Source organism: Montipora capricornis, chromosome 2, assembly GCF_036669925.1.
Source record: "Montipora capricornis isolate CH-2021 chromosome 2, ASM3666992v2, whole genome shotgun sequence".
Taxonomy (NCBI): Eukaryota; Metazoa; Cnidaria; class Anthozoa; order Scleractinia; family Acroporidae; genus Montipora; species Montipora capricornis.
This window is the reverse complement of record NC_090884.1, coordinates 48,630,718-48,643,217: the sequence shown is the minus strand read 5'-3', so window position 1 is coordinate 48,643,217 and position 12,500 is coordinate 48,630,718. Positions and strand designations below refer to the sequence as shown.

Below are 12,500 nucleotides of genomic sequence, written 5' to 3'. Positions count from 1 at the left end.
CCAGCTTAGAGAGCGTAGAAAGTAATGACCCAGTTATAGTAGCAATAAATTCAGCTATAAATTCTGGAGCATCAGAATAGCACCGAATAGGTGCTCGCTATTCCGTCGCTCTGAGAGAGAAAAAACATCTGACATCCAGGGTAAGAAAATTGCCAACCAACGAAGGAAAAGAATAAGCAGAGATGAAGCGTTAAAACCACTAATGTGAGTATATCGCATCGTCTGATTAAGTACCCGGGACAACGCTTTGCCGTAGTAGGAGGGAATATTTTGGTATTTTTCTTCTATGGTCACCTTTTAGACAATTGAGAGCTAATGCTTTGATAAAACTAAGAATATTTATGAATATCTGCTAGGAAATAATTAAAGATTATGAGCAACTTTCGAGCACTATTTCTAAATTTCAAGCACTTTTTCAAAAATTCACTTGTTTGGACCACTTTTTTTTTCACTCCTCTACATTTATCCCATTCTTAGACTTTATGGTTTCTCTCAACGATGGCGTACTTACCACAAATCTCTGCACCAAACCCACAGCCAAACACCAGTACCTTTCACGATCTCCATCCCATTCCTTACACACCAAACGTGCTATTCCATTCAGTCTGGCACTTCGTTTACGACGCATATGTTTTCAATCATACTACGTTCTAATCAACTTATGCAATATCCCAACAAACATGGCTACAATCTCTCTTTCCTCAAACAAGAAATACAATGTGTTCACGCTATACAACGCGATACAGCTCTTAAGCCTAGCGCCAATTCCACTAACACGTCGACTCTTGTCACTTTTGCTGTCATCTATAACCCTGCCCTTGGTTTTTTCCATCTATCATAAAAAAGCACTTTCACATTCTCGCTTCTTCCAAACGATGTACCGAAATATTCACATTACCACCCCTTCTTGCGTTCAGACGTTCTAACAAACTCGGCGACATACTTGTCAAATTCTTATTACCTACCAATCCACAACCAAGAGAGACAAGACAAAGTCCACACTACATCGACTGTAACTCATAAAATCTTATTTAAATGATACACTGTAGATGATGCAACAGACAGTACATAGTAGAGACAAAACGGAGACTTAAACTTTCAACGAAGACCGACGTCCGTTGACAGACCCACTTCTTCTTTAAGACAAACCAGCAATAACCACACAACTCACGACATGGAACTTCTCCCATTGGAAATCATCCGCACGTTATTGGATGAGGTTGAGCATGATATCATGATATCAAAACCAAGGTCTGTGTTATCTGCCTCAGCCTTCGGCTTCGGCAGATAACACAGACACGAGGTTTTGATAATTCATGATATCTTGCAAAAACCGAATTCAATAATTGTTTTATTATACATTTTTCACATAAATCATCCTCAGAAACAGAAGCGAAGCGTTCAGCCATTTTGTTTTTGAGGAGAACACTCCAAGGGGCTTAGTAACCAGGCAGACGTTGAACTTGACATGATAAATGTAATATCCGCAGCAGCATTCAATCAATTCACAATAGCTTGTGAACTTGACAGGATAAATGTAATATCTGCAGCAGATATTACATTTATCATGTCAAGTTCACAAGCTATTGTGAATTGATTGAATGCTCTCGACCAATCAGATTTTTCATAGTGAGTCTGATGTATAATAAATACATTTATCTGTAATCTTATACATAGTTTTTTTATGGCTTATATTTGAATTTCAAAAAATTGTAACGGCAAATCATTTAACTCCCTGAAGACGTCAGGCCGTGCTTGACGAAACATTGGTAAATCAAAAAATATATTCTCCCAGCCGTACAACCAGCCTTGCAGTATTATTTTGTTTTAAATCTACAGAAGTGAGGCTGGGGGTGATGGTGAACCTTGGTAAGCTAAGGATGACTCGTCATCATTCTTCTCGCGGCTCTCGTGGACACAACACATGAACATCATATAATTATATCAATTAAAAAATTCTGAGAAATCTAATTTAGTTTAATGCTCGCAGTGGTGGAAGCAGAGGTGCTCTTGATTGTCATTGCAGCATATGTTGTCATCAGCAGACAAAAACTGAACATGATTCGATTGATCAAACGTGAATAGGAACCTGTGTATTAAAGAAACATAATTAATGGTGCTGCATTCTGTCATGTTGTTTCAGGGCTACCATTACTTCAATAATAACATGGATGACAAATTACCCTTTAATTTTAGCCGCGAAATTTCAGCGTTAATTTGTAATTTTTTCACATTTGAAATTACAATGTTGTCATGGCAACTACAGTGCCAAAATGGCGTCTTATGGACGTAATTTGTCATCCATGATATTAATAATCAGCTAATCAAATGGTATACTTGTGAAATTAGGGAATAATTTCACTTGCGCTTTGTCCAAAATGAAATAATTTCACTCGAAACCATTTGATTACCCATAGTAATCCTCTTGTTGCTAAGGTCGCTGCTAACTGCCTACATTTAGTTCTAATCATGGCCAAATCAGTGTTGTGTCTCTTCCAGGTTGTCCTTTCGCTCTTCACCAAGCAACTAGTTTTCCAAACCATTATTCGTCTGTTGAATATTTGTAACAAGTGACCCCAAAACCCTCGGTGTTTCTAAGGTTACTAGCAAAAAGCGATTCGACTGATCAGAGATCATGTATCCGTGCACACAAGAACTATCTCCGTGGGATGGGCTAGCTCCGCATAAAGAGGCAAGATCTAGTATAATTTTGAACGCTGTCTTGCATGATAGCTGATGTGAAAGATGCAGAGCTTACAATGAGTAAATTTAGACCACATATAGAGTTACATAAAATCACTAGAAAACCAGAAGGCTCTCCCAGCTTTTCAATCCCTAAAATTGTCTATATTTCCGAAGATATTTTGTCATTGGTCCTCGTTCCCCAGTTCAAATAAGCCATGTTCACTTGTTCCCAAAAACCCTTAGGAGGGCCACAGCAGCTGTGCTGTCGAAAGCTAATGAAAAATCCAACGGTTTCGTAGTTCGCCACGAAATGCGTTCTCTTCCTGGAAGCGCTTCCCTCGCGCTTTTAAACTGGCTACAATCCGGAGCAACCTTCTTGAAGTTAACCTATCGCCGCTTTAATAGTGCTACATTACTATTCTAAGAGGGATACCGAAATAGGATATCACCACTCCGTGATCTCGAAAAAATGAAGTCTACTGGCTTTAGAAGTTAATTCGCATCTATTAAATCTTTGAAGAGACAAATGCTCCCTGTTTGTTTTTTTGGAAAACAGTAAACGTGTGAGGTAATGTTTACATTTGAACCCAGCTTGTTTCAGCTATTGTGATCTTTTCAAGCTATGGGCGTTTTTGCCTGTTATCAGACCAGTTATTCTTTTGTTTAATCTTGATTGACGTCCTATTACGTAATTCATTTTACCGCAACAGCTGAGTCACGTAGAGGAGAATCTTCGCTAAAAATGCGCTAACCAGGAGAATGCGAAGAAAAAGCCAACCAGTAAAGAAGGCCTGAAAGTTACATACATACATACATACATACATACATACATACATACATACGTACACAAACTTTATTTTGAATTTCAGATTAGCTACAAGAGCTAATATCTTCGAGACACTACATTTAAGGCTAAAATACATTAAACATTTGCATATAAGAAAATAATTTTTTCCAAGTCAGGCTAAATAGTTCTTATGAAAATTGTATTCACAGTGGTTTTAGGCTCTCTACTAGGTTCTTGAATTGGTTCTTATTTCCAAAAAAGATATCTACGCTATGATGTGGTATGACTGATTTCCTCTCATGAGGACGCTGTGCCTTTATATTTCATAACCACGAAAAATTTTTGAACAAGATCTGTGTAGTTTAAAATGCAATTTGTTCCAGTCGCCTGAAACTACAAGTCATATTTTAAGAATCGGAACCTGTTAATTTTTTTAGGCTAACTTGACTTTTATGTAAGAGGGGTTTAAAATGAAATTTTAGTATTTATAGGCTAACAGATTCTTAAATGCGGATGTTTACTATATATGATCCCGTAAACCCGCCAGCGCACAGGAGAGAATGCCGATCCGCAAGGATTTATTGAATAACATGGTCAAGGATGGTGCGCTCTACCAAATATGGCTCAGTTGAATTCACGACCACCGAAGCCAAATCCAGTCTGTGGTCAAGGAGCCGCACACACACACAAAAAAAACAAAAAACAAAAGCAAAAAAAACAAAACAAAAAGAAAAGAAGCCGCTTTCGAACCCGATTCGACCGTAAGTTCTTTACTCAATGGCCCGATCGAGGGATGAAATGGAACTCGGGAGAACTTACCATAGAAAAGGACAGTTACTCTCTGCTTACCAAAAACTGTGTTATCTGCATGGCGTTTAAATATAAGCAGGAATTGAGTTTTGAGTGTCCCATAACGCCTCCACAAATTCAAGACTGGTTGGTCCATGCTCTTTTTCGGTCTTGGCTTTCACACTTTTTTGAAGTGAAGTCTTAAGCCACGAACCAAGTCTTTTCGTCTCCATTAGCGTGCGATAATGGCTAAAAAGGAGAGTAGTACGATAAGAGCTTGAGATAAACTTTTCCTCATAATCGGAGGACAAAAAAAATTGTTTTGCAGCGGAAGACAGCACTTGAAAAAGTGTGAAAGCCAATTAAGACCGCAATACACGGATCTGCTATTTGAGAGTTAAAATTCTCCTACTTTTCTTATTCTACAATTCATCCAATTTTGCTTACTTCAGCTCCAAGATTCCCGGCCTGTATTTCCGATTCTTCTGGTTTTAGTGCCCCTTGTTCTACAGTGAATTTAAGCACTGCCTTTAGCCACCCGTGCATGCCGTAACAGGATGCCCCGTTGTAGAAACGTGTGCAAGAAGGATAAATTCCGTTTAGCATAACACCACTCCTTAACAGATCCGGCGACACCTATTCTCAAAAACCGCAAAAAAAAGGGTTACAGTAAATGATGTAACATCTGATCTTGTCACAGTCCTTTGTGGTATTCCTCAAGGATCAGTTCTCGGGCCAATTTTGTTTCTATTATATAATATATTAATAGTTCCTATCATTGCTCAAAAATTCTTGAATTTTACCTATTTGCTGATGATGCTAATCTGTTCTATTGCATAGAGATATTGATACTTTAAAACATAAAATAAACGGCGAGTTAAATAATGTAAATTAATTTTTTGGGAACCATCTCAGCGGGCTGGAATCCTAAATCCTTAAATCTGATTGGCTAATAACGAGGTTTTAGCCGATCCAGCTTTTTTTTCAATTTTGCTTTTAATATATAGTAATGGTTTTTATCATTGCTCAAAAATTCTTGCATTTCACGTCTTTGCTGATGATGTCAATCTGTTCTATACACATAGACTGAGATATTGATACTTTAAAACCTAACATAAACATAGACATTAATTGACCAATCATAAAAAAAATAAAATAAAATAACTAATGAAAAGAACTGTGCTGGGCTTAGCATGTTCGTCGTTTTAGTGTAGAGGTGAAGACACAGTACTACAGATATGGAGGGTGTGAGTTGGAGTACCGGCAAGTGCATAGTACAGTTCTTTGTTCCCTTACCATGTCCATGTTGTAGTGTTGAAACTGAATTATTATAAGTGTACGAATACAGAAACCGATAAGATGACACCAAAGATTAACTTGGCGATTTCACAAATGGTCTATTTGCTCTCATCCCTTCCGACCTCTCAAAAAACACTGCAAGATGTAAACACTATACTATATGACTTCCTTTGGGGTGGGAAAGGTGACAAAATAAAAAGAACGGAAATGATTAACAATAAGGGTGGATTAAAAATGATTGATATCCGAAACTTCAATACATCTTTGAAAGTTAAATGGCTGCAAGGCTACTTAGACTCAGATAATAAAGGCAAATGGAAAGTTTTCTTCGATTATTGTCTAGAAAGATACGGTGGCAAGCTGCTGATCCTAAGCAATCTACAACAACGTGATGCAAAACTGCTTGCAATACAAGATCCGTTCGTGAAGGAGGTTATAGAGTACTGGACCACCATAAATTATTGCGAGAAAATCTAGAGTTCGAGTCGGCATTCATATGGCACAATTCGTTGATTACGAACGAGAAAAAACCTTTTTTTTACCAATCGTGGTTTAATGCAGGCATACAGAAGGTAGTTGATCTCCTCAATAAGGATGGCGGTTTCTTTTCCTTTGATGAATTTCTGAAAAAATTTAAAGTCAAGACTAACTATTTAGAGTATTTTAAAGTTATTTCAGCAATAAGACAGTATAAAAAAATGTATTCACTTATTGATGATAGCGTTGGCTCAAAAGATACTTTAGCTTCTCGTCTTCCCGATACAAATACTTGCAGAAAGGCGTACCAAGGTCTCACTCAGAGAAAAGCCACACTTCCTCTAAAAAGCCAAGACAAGTGGATGAAAGATATAGTAACAGCCGAAACCACAACAGTTAATTGGGAAAAAACCTATTTACTGGCTTTTAAATGCACCAAAGAAACAAAACTTAGAGAATTTCAATTCAAACTTCTTCATCGAAGAATCGCGACTAACGATTATCTTTACAAAATAGGATTGAAACAGTCTGATCTTTGTACTTTCTGCGGAGAAGAAACTGAAAATCTAACTCATTTATTCCTGAGGTGTAAATACTCAAAATCCTTTTGGGAAGATTTTTCTCAATGGTTAGCACACAACACCTCCAATACGGAAGGATTCGTCCCCACAGAGGCTATACTTCTTGGTATAGTTACTGAATCAAAAAATTTATTACTACACCATCTGATACTTCTCACCAGACATCATATTTACACCTGTAAACTGAAAGAAACACGACCAAGTTTTGAAATGTATAAACAGCTTGTTTACAATACTTTACAAATCGAAAACAAAATTGCGATAGTTAATAACTCCATGCATGTTTTCAAAAAGAAATGGTCCTGTTTTAAAAACATAAATTTTTCATCAATAAATACAGATTGAGTGATGCAAGGCGTGGGCGAGAACCAGCAGTTGTGTTTGTGATTGCGTTGTTAACTAAGTTGTCAGGTCAAATGTTTTGATCTGCTGTGTACTTCAGTGATAGTAGAATAACAAAAATGGGTGCTGTCACCTTATCTGTCGTAGTGTAATCACTGCATTGTAAGTAGTGTAAAAATTATTTTGCAAGTAACTCAAGTATCATATTGGTAAGTACAGTGGTGAAAATATTGTTTTGTAAATAGCGCAAGTATTCTAATGTAAATAATGTAAGTACAGTCGTGTAAGTAGCTGAAGCGATTTGTAAGTAAAAAAACAAAAATTATTAATACAAAACTTATAATGCTAGTATTGTAAGTAGTGTAAGTGTTTGTTCTGCTTGCTTGTATAAATACTGTAAGTATGAGCAGTGCAATATATATGTATGTAAGTATAATATTAGTATTGTAAGTAGTGTAAGTGTTCGTCCTGTAAATATGATAAATAAATAAATTAAAAAAAAAAAAAAAAAGATTAAGAAGAAGTGTTGAGATGCGTAAGACAGAGCTTGAGGAGGGAAGGTATAAGTATCCTTTGGGGGAGGGGGAGGGTTGTTAAGCAAGGTTGAGTGCATAATTCAACCTGCGCTGCGGATCATGAATATAACCTACAGTAGCTAGGTTAAAACGGATTCAACCTGAAAGCGGTTTTTACCTGCAAGATATACCGGTATACGGGTACAGGTAGTGTACCCCTTCAAGTAAAATGTCCATGCAAGTATACCCGTAGACTTAAGCGGCAGGGATTAGTAACGATTGTTTACAAAGATGGCCGGCTCGGCAGCAAGGTTCCTTCTTCAGAAATACGTTTACTTCATTGTTTAAAGGGGCTAGGTCACGCTATATTAGGTAATTTTGTTAATTATGAGCTCTAAACGATAAATTGGCAGAGCAAGAGTCTTTCATTTCCAAAAGCACGGCCACATAACAACTGAGAATGATTTTCCAGCTGTGTAAATGACATTTTGATATAGACTGATATAAATTTGAAACAAGGTGGGCCGACGTTTTTCAAATTTACCCAAATTCAATCCTTTTCAATCCCCTCCAGTTTTGTCCATCCATGTCCCTTCTTGGCTTTCCTGTGTTTTGTTAGAGTTCTTCTATAGCTTTGAACAGTCATTTTGATATTTTAGTTAATTCTATGACCATTCGATCAGTGCTGAAATTGCCTAAAATTGCGTCACCTAGCCCCTTTAAGTAAGGCTATCAAATATATGCAAATCGTAATGTCTCTATTATCATTCTTTTTTTTTCCTTAATCTTTATCTTTGCCTTTTTGATCAAGCCTGGAGGCATACTACCAAGGATCCCCTAACCCGCTCTATCTCATTTTTTGGACCTTGGGGCCTGAGTTTCAATTTCCCCATCTCACATGGTATTATTATTGAGGATTCCAGGAGATGGAAAAATCTTGCTCAAGGCCTTTGAACTTTTTAAACTTCAAGGGCCTTGACAAGATTTTTCCATCTCCTTGATCTTCATCGATCGGAACATAACAACTGAATTCTCCAGATAATTAGATCATTTTAAAAGATCATTTGTTTTAAGTTAAATAAAATTATCTTTCTTTCTTCAATGAATCCGGCATTGTTTTATTGAGGCTAAGCAGCTACCTGGCAACATCACAAGATGCAAGCTAAACTACTAAAATTTATAGCAATTTTAGAAACAAAAGTACACTGTATAAACTATCATGCATTCAGTCACAAAAGGTCTTTTAAGTATTATAAAGAAAATTTTAAGCGACATTTTGGCAGCTTACCAGCTTAAAAAGCTTGTGTAAGTTCCAAAAGTCTTCAACGATAAGGTTAAGTAAAGTTAGGAAGGCATAACCATGCAGAGCAATAAATTGTGCAAATCATCGTCTTTGATATTTTTACAAGGCAGCAGTCCATAATCAGGAGAGTCCATCTTCACCACCGGGTCTCTTGGTCAACACACGTGTACACGATTCCATTTTTGGAAGGCTTAATATTGTTCATACAATGAAATTAGTTAATTACTTTTAAGATGACATGGTGCTGCACGCGCAGTGCTTTCTCTTTCAGTTACTAAACTAAACTGCTGACTTTGTCTACTCCTGAACTTGTTCATCGATCAGAACATAACAACTGAATGCTCCAGATAATTAGATTTTTGTAAAGTACGATATTAGCCAGATTAGTATCCATCATGGTTGGCAATGCAAGCCAAAGCGAAGTCGCTCTCGTCCCCCGAGGGTTCACACTGCTGGGGCGCATCCCGGTTTCTCTAGCATGAAGCGACTGAGACTTTTACTACTCATCCCTGGACGGGACGCTAAACCAAAGCATGCTCGTTCCCTGCAGTATGTCGCCGTTGACCATCTGTACACGTGCACCTGAGTGAGAAGAGACAGTGCAGAGCAAAGTTTCCTGTCTTGGAAAACAGCAAAGCAACAACGCTGAGCCTTCAACCAGTCTGGCACACTGACTGAGCTTCCAGGCACAACTGCTCGCACAGGAAATCAAACACTTTTACTTCTTTTAACAAATTCCCTTGGTTAGAAAATCTGAAACTATTTACGTTTAATTATTTTAACACGTATATGAACTCAATAAAAGGCTCTTGAACCTCGTTCATTACTTGTCTCAAGGCTATGCTCACAGTTATATTGTTGGTTTATGTTGTCAACTAGGTGTGTATCAGTATAAGTTGCAAACGGCAGGTTGGTGATCGGTTCATGTTAATCCTTACTTTGGTTGTTGTTTTTTGGAAGAATGCGATCCGTGTCATTCTCAATGCCCTTTTTCCCGCGATCTGCCTCCCGTGACAACTTTATGTTGTCGTCAGTTGCATGTTCATTTTATCTAAAAATACTACATGGTAAGGAACTCACGATACAAGATTTAGAGTATCCAAGACTTTGGCCCTCATCAGTTATGGTCAAGGAAGACAGAATCAACGACGAACATTATTTCTAAGGACCAGCCAGTTCAACCTAGAGTTTTAACGATAAACAATCTCAAAGACAGAATCTCGGGAGAAGGGGCAGGGGTGGAGAATAAATGAAAGGAATGTGCCGTGAGGAATTTCAAACCTTGAGACTTACGTGGAGGTAATCATTTATGTTCTATTCCTGATAAAGATTTCACGATCAAATAAGATAATCATATGTTACCAGGTTACATTATTGAAGGACTTAAGGTTCTATATTTCTACTAAAGAATGCCGTTGTTCGCGAAAATCTTGGGTCAGTCCAGTTCATACTTCAAACAGGCCAGTCAGAAATGAGTGTCTAATGTCGCTCTCGGGTTTGCGTGATGATCTAGCTTCTTTCTTGTGTCAAATGCCACTTTGCCAGCATCTTCTTCTTCAAGGCTACCGTTGTCGCTTTCTTCAAAGCCAAAGTTGACTGATCGACGTTCAACTGACTCTTTTGGCTGCTCATGAATAGTAGCAAGTCCAAAGCATACTTCTCCACTCTCCTTTCTTGCATCGAATGCCACTTTGTCAGCATCTCCTTCTTCAAGGCCACCGTTGTCGCTTTCTTCAAAGCCAAAGTTGACTGATCGACGTTCAACTGACTCTTTTGGCTGCTCATGAATAGTAGCAAGTCCAAAGCGTACTTCTCCACTCTCCTTTCTTGCATCGAATGCCACTTTGTCAGCATCTCCTTCTTCAAAGCCACCGTTGTCGCTCTCTTCAAAGCCAAAAATGACTGATCGACGTTCAACTGACTCTTTTGGCGGCTCATAAACGGTAGCAACTTCAAAGCTTACTGCTCCACTCTCCTTTCTTGCGTCAAATGCCACTTTGTCAGCATCTTCTTCTTCAAGGCCACCGTGGTCGCTTTCTTCAAAGCCAAATTTGACTGATAGAGGTTCAACTGATTCTTTCGTAGCAAGTTCAAAGCTTACTGCTCCGCTCTCCTTTCTTGTTTTAAATGCCACTTTGTCAGCATCTTCTTCTTCAAGGCCACCGTTGTCGCTTTCTTCAAAGCCAAGTTTGACTGATCGAGGTTCAGCTGACTCTTTTGGCTGCTCATGAATAGTAGCAAGTGCAAAGCTTACTGATCTTCTTTTCTTTCTTGCTTTAAATGCCACTTTGTCAGCATCTTCTTCTTCAAGGCCACCGTTGTCGCTTTCTTCAAAGCCAAAGTTGACTGACCGAGGTTTAACTGACTCTTTCGGCTCCTCATGAATAGTAACAAGTTCAAAGCTTACTGCTCCACTCTCGTTTAACGTACTAGATACTGATGACATGTTAAATTTACCAGTTTGGACTTGTTCTTTCAGCAAATTTTTCCCTGTCATTCCTCGTATTTCGTTGTGGAGGTCATTAAGAGGCAAAAGCAACGCCAGGCAACACGAAAGAGACCATTGTGGATTTTTACGCCACTCTTTAATAAAGCGGAGAAAATACCTGCCGTACTGGACTAAAAAAAAAAGAAAAAAAAGGAAGTAAATACGTTTGCAAGGTATCGCAAGTGAACAAGAAGCACAACAACGAAGCTTGGTACTTTGCAAAGTGCATATTTCGCCCGACTGTTTTTTTTTCCCAGTGGTTGTAAATGCCCGGATGTTTTTTCGTGTCACTGTATTCCAATCATATTGTAAGATGCTGAAGTGTTTTCGATCGAAATTGATTAAAAATTTCTAGAAGAACTTAGTTTGTTTAGTAAAGTACGCTAAGCACAGTTGAGCTTTGCCACCTATCCTCTTTGTTTGAGTTGGCTAAATTTAAGGAAGGTGTCTACTAATTCAAAGGTATTTTTGCGCGGTTTACTGAATATGCGGGAAAAGAAGATCTTGACAAGTGTCATTGAAATCCAAAGAGATAATTGGGTGTAACCATGCATTCTTCGCAGATAATTAATCAAGAATATTTGTAAAACGCTTTAAAATACAAAGCAATGTATGAATTTCCAAATTGAAGCTTAATTGTCTCTGAAAAATTTTCTTTTCGGATCCAAAGAGCATTTGCTAAGTTCTTCTTTCTTCGCATAGTTTTGAACCGGGCAAAAATATCCCTCAAGTGAAGCTATGATCTTCGCAGTTATGAGAGCAATTTTTGCAATTGCGTAAAGAAGCCTGAAAAATTAGAGCGTCGCACCGGAATCGCGAGGTCACGGGTTCAAACCCCGTTGAAGTCCTGAAATTTTCAGGCTTCTTTACGCAATTGCAAAAATTGCTCTCATAACTGCGAAGATCATAGCTTCACTTGATTTCCTATCCGCAGTTCTTTTATGATTCATTTCATATACCATTTCATCATTGAAAAATATCCCTGTATTAAAAGACACCACCCATACGAGTATCTCGAGATGCGCAGAACGTATGCGCGATGACAATAGTAGGCACCGTCCTTAAGTTGAAAATTTCACTTTGACATTGCAACTCAATCAATCTTTCTTACACCACAAGGTGGAAAGTAATGAGCAAACAGATTTTCCTGATGCCAAGGAATTGTGAATTAGATAAGAGTGTTGTTATAGCATGAATGGGCTCCCCAGCACAGTCAAAAATAAGTCTATTTTTA

General features: G+C 38.0%; 1 protein-coding gene across 1 annotated transcript in view; it reads right to left on the bottom strand.

The window, feature by feature from the left end:
* LOC138025114 (tumor necrosis factor-like) overlaps positions 1-2,049 on the bottom strand; it is a 32,274-nt gene extending 30,225 nt beyond the window's left edge. The window contains exon 1 of the mRNA XM_068872367.1: positions 1,989-2,049. Coding sequence (XP_068728468.1) covers positions 1,989-2,039 — 51 coding nt within the window. The 5' untranslated portion in view covers positions 2,040-2,049. The remainder of the gene's footprint in view (positions 1-1,988) is intronic.
* Between the last annotated feature and the right edge of the window lie 10,451 nt (positions 2,050-12,500).